Here is a 16,164-nt window from a genome sequence, read left to right on the forward strand (position 1 = left end):
AGCAAAATAATTTCCATAGTACATTTAACAGAGCAAATAAGTGAATTTGATTGTTATGGTTTTCATGGACTTTAAAATGGCCAATGAAAATGAAATGAAAAATTAACAAAGCAATCCTCATATGTTTACTTGCCTCTGTCTATAGCAATTAGGGGTAGATTTACTAAAGGCAAATAGACTGTGCGCTTTGCAAGCGCAGCTGCTCAAGAGCTTAGCAAATGGGATGGTGCTTCACTTTGCAAAGAATACCCAATCACATGCAAGGACAATTTCAAAAAAACTGCTTGCCTATGATTGGATGAGGGAGGTCGGTAGAGCTTGTCCTCATTTACTAAGCTCAGGACCAACTGCTCTTGTAAAGTGTGTAGTCTAGTTGCCTTTAGTAAATCAACCCCATAGTGTGGCCTACTATTTCTTCCTCTATCTGCATGAATCACTTATGACAGTTCTTCCAGACACTGTGCAAACCTTGGGGACACCCCTGCAACTTTACTGCCTTTCCTTCGAGCACACAGCAGGTGATTGACCAGCCTCAGAAGTGCATGTTTTCCAGTGGGGACCGTGTAGAGAGGGGGTCTCAGTTCTGAGATGGCACTCTGTGCTGTGCAGTGTGTTACATCAGATGTCTCCTGGAAGCTGAGAAATACCATCTAACCTGTGTAAAGCTGTGGGGGAGACGAGACTACAGATAAACAGGTACAGCTTATGCAGGTGGATTTAATTCATTGTTGTGTATCACCTGAAGCCAGTCACTTCACTGGGCTTATGTAAAGGTGTTTATCATCACTTTAAAGTATATGTGGACCCAATCACTAAAATCTATTAAAATCTCTGTTAAAGGCCAACTCTAAGAAACGACTTTACTTACCTGAGCCTCCACTCCCCCAGCAGGTGGCTCTCCCTCAGGATTCAGCGGTGGACTGTCTATATGTGTCAACATGTCCAATGCAGGGCAAAGCTACCTTGCATTGCTCTTGATGCCAGGATCCTAGACCACTACACCATGGGGGAGAAGATGCTGCAGGGACTGGTCTAGCAGTGGCTGTTAGCGGGTGCATAGCATCAGAAAGTGGTTGCAAATGTGCTAGAGGAGAGCAGCAGCACTGAGATGAAAAGTAAAGAAACTCTTTTCAAATTCAAAACAAAATTACACATGTATGTGCTTTAAAAAGACAATGTCATCCAGCTAAGGTTTTAATCCATTTTTTTGCCTTTGGTCAGGTCTCCTAAAGCAGTGGTCATCAACCCTGTCCTCAGGGCCCACTAACAGGCCAGGTTTGCAAGATAACTGAAATACATCACAGGTGATATCATTTGCTGCTCAGTGATTGCGTTGTTCTAGTCTGCATCTCCCCCAAGGTAATACATAAAACCTGGCCTGTTAGTGGGCCCTGAGGACAGGGTTGATGACCACTGTCCTAAAGCATATCACATGCTACAGTTTTAGTTTTTACCTAAAAGAGCAGCCTAGATTGTAAGTTAGTAAGGAACTTTGTAGGTAAAATATTATCATGATGCCAGTGTATGCATATGTCTAGAACAGCTAAAGGTTTGCCTGAACTTGATCTGCTTTCTGCAAGTTGTGATGTCAGCAGGACATGGAGTGTTAGCTGCTCTTCCACTGTAAAGAGAGTTTGTTAAAGTCATAATTACCTACAGGTAACGATTGTGCCATTTCCTTATTGAATACCCTGCTTTTTAGTTAGACTGGAGTTCTTTTCCAAATATAACATTTTCAGGATATCCTGGAAACCATGCAGAGAAAGGCCATTTTGTAATTAATTTTTTTAGGTAGAGCTGTAAAGGTTGAGAAATTGTCAAATTTTAATTACTGTTAATACCTTGTTGGGAACATTTCCTCTTCCCCCTCCTGTTCTGATGACTGGTGGTCACTGGAACAGACAGTAAGGAGAAATACAATATCTCACAAAAGTGAGTACACCCCTCACATTTTTGTAAATATTTTATTATATCTTTTCATGTGACAACACTAAAGAAATGGCACTTTGCTACAATGTAAAGTAGTGAGTGTACAGCTTGTATAACAGTTGCTGTCCTCTCAAAATAACTCAACACACAGCCATTAATGTCTAAACTGCTGGCAACAAAAATGAGTACACCCCTAAGTGAAAATGTCCAAATTGGGCACAATTAGCCATTTTCCCTCCCCGGTGTCATGTGACTTGTTAGTGTTACAAGGTCTCAGGTGTGAATGGGGAGCAGGTGTATTAAATTTGGTGTTATCGCTTTCTTTCTCTCATACTGGTCACTGGAAGTTCAACATGGTACCCCATGGCAAAGAATTCTCTGAGGATCTGAAAAAAAAGAATTGCTGCTACATAAAGATGCCATAGGCTATAACATTTCCAAGACCCTAAAACTGAGCTGCAGCACAGTGGCCAAGACCATACAGCGGTTTAACAAGACCGGTTCCACTCAGAACAGGCCTCGCCATGGTTCCCCAAAGAAGTTTAGTACAGGTGCTCAGCGTCATATCTAGAGGTTGTCTTTGGGAAATAAACATATGAGTGCTGCCAACATTGCTGCAGAGGTTGAAGGGATGGGGGGGGTCAGCCTGTCAGTGCTCAGACCATACGCCGCACACTGCATGAAATTGGTCTGAATTTCTGTCGTCCCAGAAGGAAGACTCTTCTAAAAGATGATGCACAAGAAAGCCCAGAAACGGCTTGCTGAAGACACGCAGACTAAGGACATGGATTACTGGAACCATGTCCTGTGGTCTCATGAGACCAAGATAAACTTATTTGGTTCAGATGGTGTCAAGCGTGTGTGGCGGCAACCAGGTGAGGAGTACAAAGACAAGTGTGTCTTGCCTACAGTCAAGCATGGTGGTGGGAGTGTTATGGTCTGGGGCTGCATGAGTGCGGCCAGCACTGGGGAGGTACAGTTCATTGAGGGAACCATGAATGCCAACATGTACTGTGACATACTGAAGCAGAGCATGATCCCCCCCCTTCGGAGACTGGGCTGCAGGGCAGTATTCCAACCTAATGGCCCCAAACACTCCTCCAAGATGACCACTTGCTAAAGAAGCTGAGGGTAAAGGTGATAGACTGGCCAAGCATGTCTCCAGACTTAAACCCTATTGAGCATCTGTGGGACATCCTCAAACAGAAGGTGGAGGAGCGCAAGGTCTCTAACATCCACCAGCTCTGTGATATCATCATGGAGGAGTGGAAGAGGACTCCAGTAGCAATCTGGGAAGCTCTGGTGAACTCCATGCCCAAGAGGGTTAAGCCAGTGCTGGAAAATAATGGTAGCCACACAAAATATTAACACTTTTGGGCTCAATTTGGACATCTTTACTGTTATTCTGGCTCTTCTTTTTCACAATTGTATGAGTCTGAAATCCGCTATAATGATTTTGATTTAATGATTGAGAATTATTGTTTATCAGATTGTGAACAACATGATTACTAACAGACTGTTCCCACACAATGGGGTCATGCACATACTTGTGATCCTCAGATACTTCATGGATTATGAAGTCCAAAATAGCAGCACTGTTAGTGGCATGACTTAATAGCACACAGGGCAGTAAAATTACAGTAATATGGTCCCAAGTATAAACAGTTAATTGCTGTACTCTTACATGGATGCCACCATATTAGTTTATCAAGAGTAGGTGATGCTTCGAGCAGAGGGTAGTGAGTTGGTCAACACTCAAACATGCTTAGGACAACCATGATCTATAATCGGACAAAAAATAAAAAAAAAATTAAAAAATGAAAGAAACATTTAAAAAAAAATTCTCAGACTCAATTGACCACTTAGTCTTTTGTCTGCCATCCTTATTCTAGGTCAGTGATGGCGAACCTTGGCACCCCAGATGTTTTAGAACTACATTTCCTATGATCCACTACACTGCAGAGTGCATGAGCATCATGGGAAATGTAGTTCCAAAACATCTGGGATGCCAAGGTTCACATCACTGTTCTAGGTTTACATAGTTTACTTGGTTAATGAGGTTTATTGAAGTCATGGGTCCATCCAGTTTATTTCATGATTTTTTTTTATCCTCTAACCATTTCTGTGGCCCTGTATATTCTACTTCCTGAGGAAGTTACCTCAAGAAGCTCAAAAGTTTTTTGAGGTTGTCATGAAAACTTGCGGACAATAAAACAGGCAGCCACAAAAATAAGTGGGCAACAAACTAGCAATATGTGGCCACAAAAGGGCAGTCTGTGTACTAATGAGCTTATCTGGTCAACTTGCCTAATATTTGCACACATACACAATGAGACAGTCTGAATACATTGAGGTTGACCATATTGAATAATCATTCGTTTTTGGGTATGGGTACCTCTTTACCATTAAGAAAACTTTTTTCTAGTTTATGAATCCTTCATGTTTTTATTGTGCTGCATCTTCTATTCCAGGCACGTGAAAGTGGATGTTCCTGATAAGCTGGGCTTCACTCCCCTTATGGTGACTGCACAAAAAGGATATCTCAGGTAGTTATGTATTTTATTCCATTCTGCCCTTCCATTCAGAGTTATCCAGGTCACCGTGGGTGCAGTATATTTCTATGCCATTTTCAGTTTAATTGGTGCAGCTGGCTCCTATTATTGGTGGTATGGGATCTGGCCAAGAGAGCTGGAGACTTGCGCTAATGTCAATCACCTGGCTGAAATGCAGAAAGGTGCCACAGGAGGGCCACATGCAGAAGGCCTCATCCTAAAGAGAGGTATGATCTTTAGGATCGCTTTTATCTTATTTTTTTAACAGAGAAAAGAATAAAACGTAATGGATGGCGACTACTGACTTGAACATAAATATCCCATAATGTCTATCCAGCATCAGTGGAATCAACTTTAATTGCTGGACACGTTACATTAGTTCTAGTGCTTCTTAAACAGTGGGATTTATAATTTATAACACGAGGAAAAGAACTTTCAAAAATTTCTCTTTGCAGGAGAAGACAACAAATGTTAATGTTGGAATTTTCTATGCAACTGCCAGCATGCTCTGCAAACAAAGTAACATGAAAGCAGCCTCGAAACAATGGGGTTGATTTACTACAACTGGAGAGTGCAAAATCTGGTGCATCTGTGCAGCTTATGGTATACTAGAAAATTTCAATTTGTGAGTCTCAACTCATTTAAAGGCTTTACTGGTATCACATCCTCTATTGCAAGACACTAAAAGCTAGCTCAAATCCCTAACATGAAAAAACTACTATGACTTTAAAGCGGAGGTCCACCCTAAAATGGACCTTCCGCTCATCGGATTCCTCCCCCCCTCCGGCGCCACAATTGGCACCTTTCAGGGGGGAGGGGGGTGCAGTTACCTGGATAATCCAGGTAACTGCACCCACTTCCGGGCTAGCCCCCTTCAGCAAGTGCCCCGCTGCCTGCTGGGAAACACACAGCTCCCAGAGGCAGCGGGGACCGTCCTCATTGCGCAGCGCGGCTCGCGCATGCGCAGTAGGGAACCGGGAAATGAAGCCGAAAGGCTCCATTTCCTGATTCCCATACCCAAGATGGCGGCGGCAGGACCCGACAGACGACCTAGCGATCGGCTTCGGGTGCCGACATCGTGGGCGCGCTGGACAGGTAAGTGTCACTATTTTAAAAGCCAGCAGCTGCAGTATTTGTAGCTGCTGGCTTTTAAAAAAAAAAAAAAAAACGCGGAGTCCCGGTGGACTCCCGCTTTAAAAGGTACCACACCAAAATGAAATTTAAGGATAAAAATCCACATTTGTATTGTACAAAAAAAGTAAAAAATATGAATATCAAACATCCAGATGGTGTTTCGAAACGGTTGCAGTTGCTTATCATGCCAGTGTTGATGACTATATCACAGGTTGGTCCTAAATAAGATCTCACATACATTTCTTCATCTCCGACATGTTTCACAGGACAAAGCCCCTTCCCTTAGGGAGAACTGGCATATATCTCTATGGTTACATATATAATCAGTACCAATGTATGTAAGACAGTACATTAGGCATTTAATGAAATGTACATATATACAGTGCCTTGAAAAAGTATTCATACCCCTTGACATTTTCCACATTTGTTCATGTTACAGCTGTAATTGCAGCGAAAGGTGGTTCTACAAAGTATTGACTTAGGGGGGCTCAATACAAATGCACACCACACTTTTTACATATTTATTTGTAAAAAAAATTGAAAATCATTTACCACTTTCCTTCCACTTCACAATTGCAGTTGTGCTCATAAGTTTAGATTCCCTGGTAGAATTTATGATTTCTTGGCCATTTTTCAGAGAATATGAATGATAACATATAAACTTTTCTTTCACTCATGGTTAGTGTTTGGCTGAAGCCACATATTATCAATCAACTGTGTTTTACTCTTTTTAAATCATAGTCACAACAGAAACTACCCAAATGACCCTGATCAAAAGTTTACATACCCCAGTTCTTAATACCGTGTATTGCCCTCTTTAACATTAATGACAGCTTGAAGTCTTTTGTGGTATTTGTGGATGAGGCTCTTTATCTTCTCAGATGGTAAAGCTGCCCATTCCTCTTGGCAAAAAGCCTCCAGTTCCTGTAAATTCTTGGTCTGTCTTGCATGAACGGCATGTTTCAAGATCTCCCCAGAGTGGCTCAATGATATTGAGGTCAGGAGACTGAGATGGCCACTCCAAAACCTTCAGGTCGACTTGGCCTTGTGTTTTGGATCATTGTCATGCTGGAATGTCAAAGTACACCCCATGTGCAATTTCCTGGCTGATGAATGCAAATGTTCCTCCAGCATGTTTTGATAACATACTGCATTCATCTTGCCATACATTTTGACCAAATTTCCTGTGCCTTTTGTAGCTTACACATCCCTGAAACATCAGCGATCCACCTCTGTGTTTCACAGTGGGAATGGTGGACCTTTCATCATAGGCCTTGTTGACTCCTCTCCAAATGTAGAGTTTATGGTTGTGGCCAAAAAGCTAAATTCTGGTCTCATCACTCCAAATGACTTTGTGGCAGAAGGTTTGAGGCTTGTCTCTGTGCTGTTTGGCATATTAGAAGCAAGATACTTTGTGGCATTTGTGTAGTAATGGCTTTCCTCTGGCGACTCAACCATGCAGCCTATCTTTCTAATAACTGTCCCTTTATTGTGCATCTTGAAACAGCCACACCACATGTTTTCATAAAAGAGTCCTGTATTTCACCTGAAGTTATTTGTGTATTTTTCTTTGCATCCCAAACACATTTTCTGGCAGTTGTGGCTAAAATTTCAGTTGGTCTCCCTGACCGTGGTTTGGTTTCAACAGAACCCCTTATTTTCCACTTCTTGATTAGAGTTTGAACATTGGTGGTTGGCATTCTCAATTCCTTGGATATCTTTTTATATCCCTTTTCTGTTGTATAGAATTCAACTATCTTTTCCCACAGATCCTTTAACAATTTGTTTTCCCCATGACTCAGAATCCAGAAATGTCAGTGCAGCACTGGATGATAGATGCAAGGGTCTGTCAGGAGTCCAGAAACTCATCGATCTTTTATACACACACTAATTACAAGCAAACAGATCACAGGTGAGGATGGTTACCTTTTAATAGCCATTCAAACCCCTTTGTGTCAACTTGGCTGCATGTCATCAGGTCATGATCACCAGGGTATGTAAACATTTGATCAGGGTTATTTGGGTAGTTTATGTTTGATTTAAAGAGAGTAAACACAGTTTATTGATAATAAATGGCTTCAGCCAAGCACTAAGTATGATTAAAGGAAATTTTTTTGTGTTATTCACATTCTCTGAAAAATGACCAAGAAATCATAAATTCTGCCAGAGTATGTAAACCTATGAACACAACTGTATGTGACAGTCTATCACATAAAATCACAATAAAATACATTTACATTTTTGGTTGTAACATGACAAAATGTGGAAAATGTCAAGGGGTATGAATACATTTTCAAGGCACTGTAGATTACCTACTATAAAATGTGCATGACAGGTAGCTTGTTCCCAGAATTAAAGGCTAGGTACCACCACACGGAAAAAGACTCCGGCAATCAAAGAAGGCTGATAAACATCTGATTTCCCCCAAAAAGTAAAAAAATAAAATAAATAAAAGAAGCATAATGTTTTGTACAGTAAAAATATGAATTTTTATCTTTTAATTTATTTTTGGTATGGTACCTTTTAAAGTCCTAGTAGCCAATCCGATTCTAACTTTGGCTTGTTCAATTAAGCTTTGACAAAAAAAAAAAAAAAACTGGAAGCTGATTGGTTTCTATGCTGGACTTCACCAGATTTTGCACACCCAAGTTTTAGTCAATCAACCTAAATGTTTCTTTGTAAAATAAATATTTTATACAGACATTAAAGAAGAATAGACCTTTTTAGTTTATAAATCTGTAATAAACTTGATCGGGAACTATAATAATAGTTTCCTTTGAAGCTATACATTTTGTATCCTGATACTTCACTACCTATGGGTTTTTGTGAGGGCAGAAGTCTTCTGGCTCTTGGAGTTGTAAACATACCCTTGGTCAGCTATCCAATTAATATGTTAGAATGGCTACTGTCAGATTTGTTTAATTTCTGTGGGTACTCTTATGGTACAAAACCAGAGAAAATTCCCAGCTCAACTCGCCAACCAGTCTGCTTACCAACCAAATTAAGCTGTCTAACAGTATGCATTAAAAACAGATGTTTAGTTGGCACACATTTGCAAACGCATGCATAATATGCAAGGCCTCTTCACGGTACCCTGTATCCCATGCAATCCTAACCCTTCTAAATTTATGAGAGTCTCAACAATGGGAGCACATGCATTCTAATGGATAGATAAGGGGCAGGTGGGCCTGGAGGTAGCCCAATCCTCAAAGGCACAGGGGGACATTGGACACATAGCACAATGGCAACAAAGGTGCTCAGTGTGTCCCCTGACCAAATTTACACCAGTAACAAAGAAATAGCCCCTGCCCCCCAGCCATCCATTTTCTCTGGTTTTGTCTTTTTGTCTTTCATGCATTTGCCCTTCCATGTGCTCCTTGCTGTGAAGGCCAGTTGTAGGTGGAGGCAAGGGCCATCTCTTTGTTACTGGTATACCTTTATGGTACAAGATTGTGATAAATTATTTTTGGCTGAGTTGTTTTTTCTTGCTGTGTTCTAGACTGGTGAAGTTATTGGTTGAATATGGAGCAAACGTACACCAGGATAATGGAAGTGGAAAGAACAGGTATGTTGGAATGGGGAAAGTGAAGATTTTCTAAGTTATAGGGAAAATTTAAGTGTTACTAAGTATAACCTACTGTCTGGAATTCCTCCTGAAATTTAGCGGTGTGCTTCCCGCTATGTGAGGGTGCCTAGGCAGTCCTTTACATATTAGAGGCACTGCTACTCCAATGATCTCCACTAGATTCTGGTTCTCATTCTGAGTGGCTGTCCTGAGCTCAGGGCTTAGTAAACACAGGAGGTTGCATGCTCAACAGTATTCCCTTTAGGGAATACTTTGCATCTTCTCAATGAATGCAGAGCGTTCTCTCTTTGGACAAAGTGGAGTGACAGGGCGGTAATGTCAAGATTTCCACCTCGTTCAATCATTGAACATTGAGAAAATGCAACGTGTTCTCTGAATGGTGCCTGTTCTGAGTGGAGTGTCCTCTATTCAGCAGTGCAGCTGTTGAGCATGGGATCCAGCTTGTGGCAATCACTGTAGTATCGCTGCGTACACCCACTCAAAGTTATATTTTGCAAAAGTGGTTTATTTGCAAGTGTCTGCAAGGTGCTCTGCAAAGCATCACAATTGTTTTACAGATTGTACAGAATTCTCGTGCACATAATGCCGCGTACACACGGGCGGACTGTATGGTGTACTTAGTCCGTCGAAACACATTTCAGCGGACAGTCCGCTCGTGTGTGGGCTTCAGCGCACTTTTTCAGCGTGCAGTCCGGCGTACTAAGAATTTCAGGTTTTTCGAAATTCTGTCCGTCGTACTTTGGTTTCAGCGGACAATCCGCTCGTCAGTATGCTAGTTCGACGGACTAAGAATGGTGCATGCTCAGAAAGGATTTACACGGCGAAAGGGTGCTTTGCTGTGTATTGGACTTCCTATTTCTAGTCCCGTCGTACGTGCTGTACACGTCATCGCGCAAGCTTTCGTCGGACTGTTTGGGTATCCGTGTGTGGTCAAGTCCGTTCAGTGGAAAGTATGACGGACTGTCCGTCGGATTGTATGACGGACTAAGTACGCCATACAGTCCGCTCGTGTGTACGCGGCATAAGTCTTTTATTTGTGTGATGTGATATGATCATGGGTTTCAGAAGTCACTGCAAAGGAGGCATAGACACAGCTGTGTCTACGGAATGTTCCATCTATCGGATATCCTCCCAGTACACTTAGTGCCATCTTGCCATGTACTGGATTCTAAAAGTGCCTGTGTAAACAAAAAGACACAAGATTGGCAGAAAACGTACACAGATAGTAATTATTGGCATGGTATTTGATTTCCTGTTATACATCTGGTTTATACATCTGATATAGATTTTGCAGCAGATGGAATAGGCGAAATGTGTCAGTCAGCTTGTTTGTCTATTCATAGGAAGCAAAATCTGTGTGTTTTAGTTAACAATGTACATATTGCATGACAAACAAATTACTTACAGAATTTCAGGTACATCAAATTGATTTGCCTTCAGAGCTGGCTCCTGGATATAGAGCTGATAAAATATTTAGTGGAATTTTATTTTGTTTTGGTGCAGAAAGAAAGACTCAATACAAAGTGGAAATAAGTTTACAACATCTTCAAGATCTACATGATTTTACTGCAGTGTGACTGCAGTTATATACAGGTTAAGTTCTAATGAATGCTAGACACTAAGTTTTGTGTGTGTATGTATATGTGTATATATATCTATATACACACACACACACACACACACACACATATATATATATATATATATATATATACACACATACACACACCTGTGTGGGTGTGTGCCTATATGTGTGTGTGTAATAAATAAATAAATATATATATATATATATATATATATATATATATATATACACCGAGTAGAAGTCATATTTCATTAGATTGCAGCGTCTGTTCTTCCCATGATTGGCGTCTCCTCTCTTCCATTCTAGCTACTTCTGCACTGTCCCCCTCAGGACTTATGACAGACTCTCTGGCTTCAATATATTGAGTGACACAGAAAAGGCCTATGTAGATCAGTAAACCATAGAAGAGTCAGAAAACTTTACTTTGGCTCAGAATCAAGGACAAGTGTTGGTTACATCTCCAGTTTCCTCTTATTACCTGTTCCTTGTCTTTGTTTCCTGTCCCAGTGAACACACTGAATGTGAAGGGAAATTTCCCAACAGAGGACAAAGAAAGGGAGATCTGAGAGAGATTGTAAACCTTCATTTGGGACTGTGCCAATAGACATTTGCTCTCTTTAAACAGGTTTTTGCATCCCTATACAAGTTTATCAGAATGCAAAAGCTACTTGAAGCAAGTCAAATGCAGGTCAGATGGGAGTCAACTGCAGGTCAAATGGCGCCTGTCAATGAGTTTTGCATTGTCTCAGAAGTGTCCCAAACCAATGTCATAGACACAAACCAAAAGCCAATTAGGCTGTTAGTATATCCATTACTTTGCATTCAAGGCAAAGTAATAGATTTGGTTGATAACCAAGCCCCTTATCTGCTGATACTTTATCTTCCCCACATACCCCTTCTGCTCTTGATTGTCCTTTGGAGCCCTGTGAAGTGCCTGCTGCTTATGTGTATAGGGGGCATGTGAATCCAAGCGATGTTGTGTGGTCAAAGGGAGGTCCTTAGTCCTACTATATGTAAGCTCTGAACATAACAGGGTATTTTTTTCAGGGTCTGACAGGTAAACAAGGCAGCAGGAATGTGTGGGAGGACTAATTATCAGCAGGAGGGACTCAGTTATCGAGTGAACCCTGCTACTCTCGCCTGTATTGGGAAAATACAGGTTTGCTCTATGTTGGTATTTCTACAACAGAGTACCCCAATTAGTTTTTGTTCTAGAAGACTTTATAAGGTTAGTGCAGGCACCCATTTGTGTCTATTTTTAAGTAAACCTGTGGACATATTCAAGTTTTTATTTGGTCTTAAACAGAAAAATAGCTTTAAAACAAGCCCCACTGGCAACTACAGGAATTATGGAGAAATTCATCCTCAAAAGTTCATAACACAGACTCTAAAGCTTGGTGAGCTAAAGCTGCTGAGAACCTGAATATAATATCATCTCTGTTGTGAACTATTGAGTATAAAATTGCTCCAGAATGCCTGCAGCTACATGTAATTCTGATTTCCTGCTTGCTAAGAATATTTAGAGACTTGAATGTCCATACCATGACCACAGGTTCACTGTGACATCCTTATATCAGTTACAGTGGTAGAATTCAGTGAAAGTACACTTTAGACCGAACAGACATGAAACTTTAGTAAGAAGCTGAAAAGCGGAATGCCCATATGCACAGCTCTGCGAATAGCAATCCACTAGATTTTCCATTACTCCTCCCCAACCAACAGTAAACGCAATACTACTGGTCACTAGGGTTTATAGCTCTTTGTAGTACTTTATTAAACATGGCTGTATATATGTTAGCCTTGGGGTCTGGATGCTGTGCAGGTTTGGTACTACTAGACCTCTCAGCATTTTCATTTCATTAAAGACAGATCCATTACAGTAATTGATCACATTTGATCTGCTTAAGTTCAGCTATTGTTGGGGTGAAGAGCTTATGGTCATTTGAATGGTAATGTACTACTGCGTTGTGGTGCTCTACATTACAACAAAATATTGCAGATCCTATTTTTGGTTCATTGTGGTGCATTGGCAGCCCTTTCAGTTCAACAAGACTGCCTTAGCACAACATAATGCACATGCATTTAGTCCTTTTTTTCCAGTGCACTACTCTGGAAAAAAGGACTATGTTTACTTTAAGTGTGGGAATTGTATAGTGGTGCAGGCAGGCAGGGCCGGGACAAGAGGTGGGCAGGAGGGGCGGCTGCCCTTGGCACAATGGTTTATTGCAGGGGTAGGGGGCACCCTGACCCTAACCCTAAGGGAAAGGGGGGGCGCAGTTTGGCATCTTTGCCCAGGGCGCTGGATAACCTTGTCCCGGCACTGCAGGCAGGCTTCAATAAGTTAAGTAGTTGCACAGGGACCGACTAGGTTTTAATAAAGCCTCACAAGTCTGTGTAAATATTTCTGACATAGTGTAGATATTTGCCAGCACACCACAGATCTTCGAGTTAAGTCCAAATGATTTTTTATTAAAGCTTGATCACATCACAAGCAATAGAGGGGTTTCGGAACCGTGCAGGCTGGGCCCCTTCGTCTGGCATATGATGTCATCACATGCCTTACAAAGAGGTCCTGTGCAGCTCTCAAACTTTGCAGTCTTTTGCTTGTGATGTGATCATACTTTAATAAAAAATCGCTTGGTCTTAACTCGAAGATCCGCGGTGTGCTGCCAGATGTTTACGCTGCATCAAGTATGTTCCAGTTTCCAGCTGGCAGTTGCTGCAGCACCTATTTTTATAGATCTTATTCCAGGAACATGTGTAATTTGAATATGGGTTGTTACATGTCTGACAAGTCACAATTTACAGAAGCAATATCCAGGAACAATACCATTTTTCAAAAAATCTTTTTTTTTTACATTTAAATCAGTCCTTGAGCACCAGCCACATGACTTTGCCTAGGCTGTGATGATGTCATCAATCTGCTGCAATGCAGGAGGAAGTTTTTTCTTCAGTCCCCTCTCCCAAAGTCATCACACTACCAATTTGTAACTTTGTAGCAAATCACTAGGTGAGAGCCTAGAACAGGGGCTGCTCTTTGTCAGACATTTGTGAACACAGCCACCAGTATTTATATGATTGTATCGCCTTGGCCCAGAAAGTGGATAGCGATCCTGGATGTTGACAGAACAAAGATGGCTCTGTCTTTCTGGAGACCCCGGCATGCTCAGAAATTACTGGGATCTCTGAGAGCCATTAAATAACTGAAATGTTTACACTTACAAAATACTTTTGTCACGTATGCACTGAACATATAAAAGTCTATCTAATGCTAGGTCCACGTTAATATAGCTTCTTCTGTCACAAGCTGTGGGTCACTTAGCTAGGTATGGTGGGATTTGTCGCTGTCCAGCAGCTGATGGTCTGCAGATTCAATATAACAGAGTGTTTATGGCTGCACTTCACCTTTCTACATCCATATAATGAGACAGAACACGGTGCTCCAGATAAAACAGACAGCCAGGATTCCCCTGCAGCAAAACTGTGTGTTTAGCTCACTTTAATGGCCAGCCATGTGTCTTCAGAGATTATTTCCCATAAGGTGTTTAGTAAACAAGTGACAGGGAGCCTGACCACGGGAACATCACTCTGCTCCGCTGATGTTCGCTCGCCTTCTTGTAAACCTGTTCTTTCTTCCAGCAGCATCCAGAAAACTGCACTATGTGTTTGTCTCAGTACGATGAACTCTTTATCCTTTCTGGCAGCAAAGCGGCTGCTGAATTTAAGCTGTGAACACAAAGGAAAAAATATATATATGTGTTCAGGTTTAAAATGCAGAACAAGAAAAATAACAGAACTGACCATCGGGCATAGAATGGCAGTCACAAATGTTATTATCGTATGCTTACCTGTACATGTTCTCAAAGAAAGAAAAAGAAGGAAACCCTGTTGTAAAGTAAAAGGCTGTAAAGCCATGGTTGAGTTGGTTAAAACAGTGGTCTTCAAAGTGCAGCCTGTGGGCCAGACGTGACCCTTTGCTTGCCATTATCCAGCCCTTGTGGCACTATTCCTACTGACACCAATAATGGGGCACTGTTGCTCACACCAGTACCAATGATGGGGCACACTTCTTTCAACTGATATCAAAGATGAGGCACTGTTCCTCCCACTGATGCCAAAGATGGGGAACTGTTCCTCCCACTGATGCCAAAGATGGGGAACTGTTCCTCCCACTGATGCCAAAGATGGGGAACTGTTCCTCCCACTGATGCCAAAGATGGGGAACTGTTCCTCCCACTGATGCCAAAGATGGGGAACTGTTCCTCCCACTGATGCCAAAGATGGGGAACTGTTCCTCCCACTGATGCCAAAGATGGGGAACTGTATCACCGGAAGGAATAGTGCCTTATCAATGTAATCAGTGGGAGGAACAGTTCCCCATCTTTGGCATCAGTTGGAGAAATAGTGCCCCACTATTGTTTTCAGTAGGAGGAACAGTGCCCCAGGGAGCAAGGAAATGTGCCCCATCATTAGTGTCACTGGGCGGAACAGCTCCCCATTGTTTATCACCGGAAGGAATAGTGCCTTATCAATGTAATCAGTGGGAGGAACAAACAATGGGGAGCTGTTCCGCCCAGTGACACTAATGATGGGGCACATTTCCTTGCTCCCTGGGGCACTGTTCCTCCTACTTAAAACAATAGTGGGGCACTATTTCTCCCACTGATGACAAAGATTGGGAACTGTTCCTCCCATTGAAAACAAGGATGGGACACTATTCCTCCCACTGACGCCAATGATGGGACACCTTTCCTTCCTCCCTGGGGCACTGTTCCTCCTACTGATAAAAAAGAAATGAGGCACTATTCCTCCCACTGATGCCAAAGATGGGGAACTGTTCCTCACACTGATAAGAATGATGAGGCACTATTCCTCCCACTGACGCCAATGATGGGCCACTATTCCTCCCACTGACGCCAATGATGAGGCACTATTCCCCCCACTGATGCCAATGATGAGGCACTATTCCTCCCACTGACGCCAATGATGAGGCACTATTCCTCCCACTGACACCAATGATGAGGCACTATTCCTACCACTGACACCAATGATGAGGCACTATTCCTCCCACTGACACCAATGATGGGCCATTATTCCTCCCACTGACACCAATGATGGGCCATTATTCCTCCCACTGACGCCAATCGTGTGGCACTATTCCTCCCGCTGATACCAAAGATGGGGAACTGTTCCTCACACTGACACCAATGATGAGGCACTATTCCTCCCACTGAAACCAATGATGGGGAACTGTTCCTCACACTGATAAGAATGATGAGGCACTATTCCTCCCACTGACGCCAATGATGAGGCACTATTCCTCCCACTGACGCCAATGATGAGGCACTATTCCTCCCACTGACACCAATGATGTGCCA

General features: G+C 42.1%; 1 protein-coding gene across 1 annotated transcript in view; it reads left to right on the forward strand.

The window, feature by feature from the left end:
* Window positions 1-16,164, forward strand: part of FANK1 (fibronectin type III and ankyrin repeat domains 1) — a 157,142-nt gene that overhangs the window by 118,562 nt on the left and 22,416 nt on the right. Inside the window, exons 5-6 of the mRNA XM_077455502.1 lie at window positions 4,401-4,475; window positions 9,115-9,180. Coding sequence (XP_077311628.1) covers window positions 4,401-4,475; window positions 9,115-9,180 — 141 coding nt within the window. The remainder of the gene's footprint in view (window positions 1-4,400; window positions 4,476-9,114; window positions 9,181-16,164) is intronic.

This window comes from Lithobates pipiens, unplaced genomic scaffold (genome assembly GCF_037356315.1).
Source record: "Lithobates pipiens isolate NorthernLeopardFrog02 unplaced genomic scaffold, aLitPip1_a1.2 Scaffold_25, whole genome shotgun sequence".
In the NCBI taxonomy this organism is placed as follows: Eukaryota; Metazoa; Chordata; class Amphibia; order Anura; family Ranidae; genus Lithobates; species Lithobates pipiens.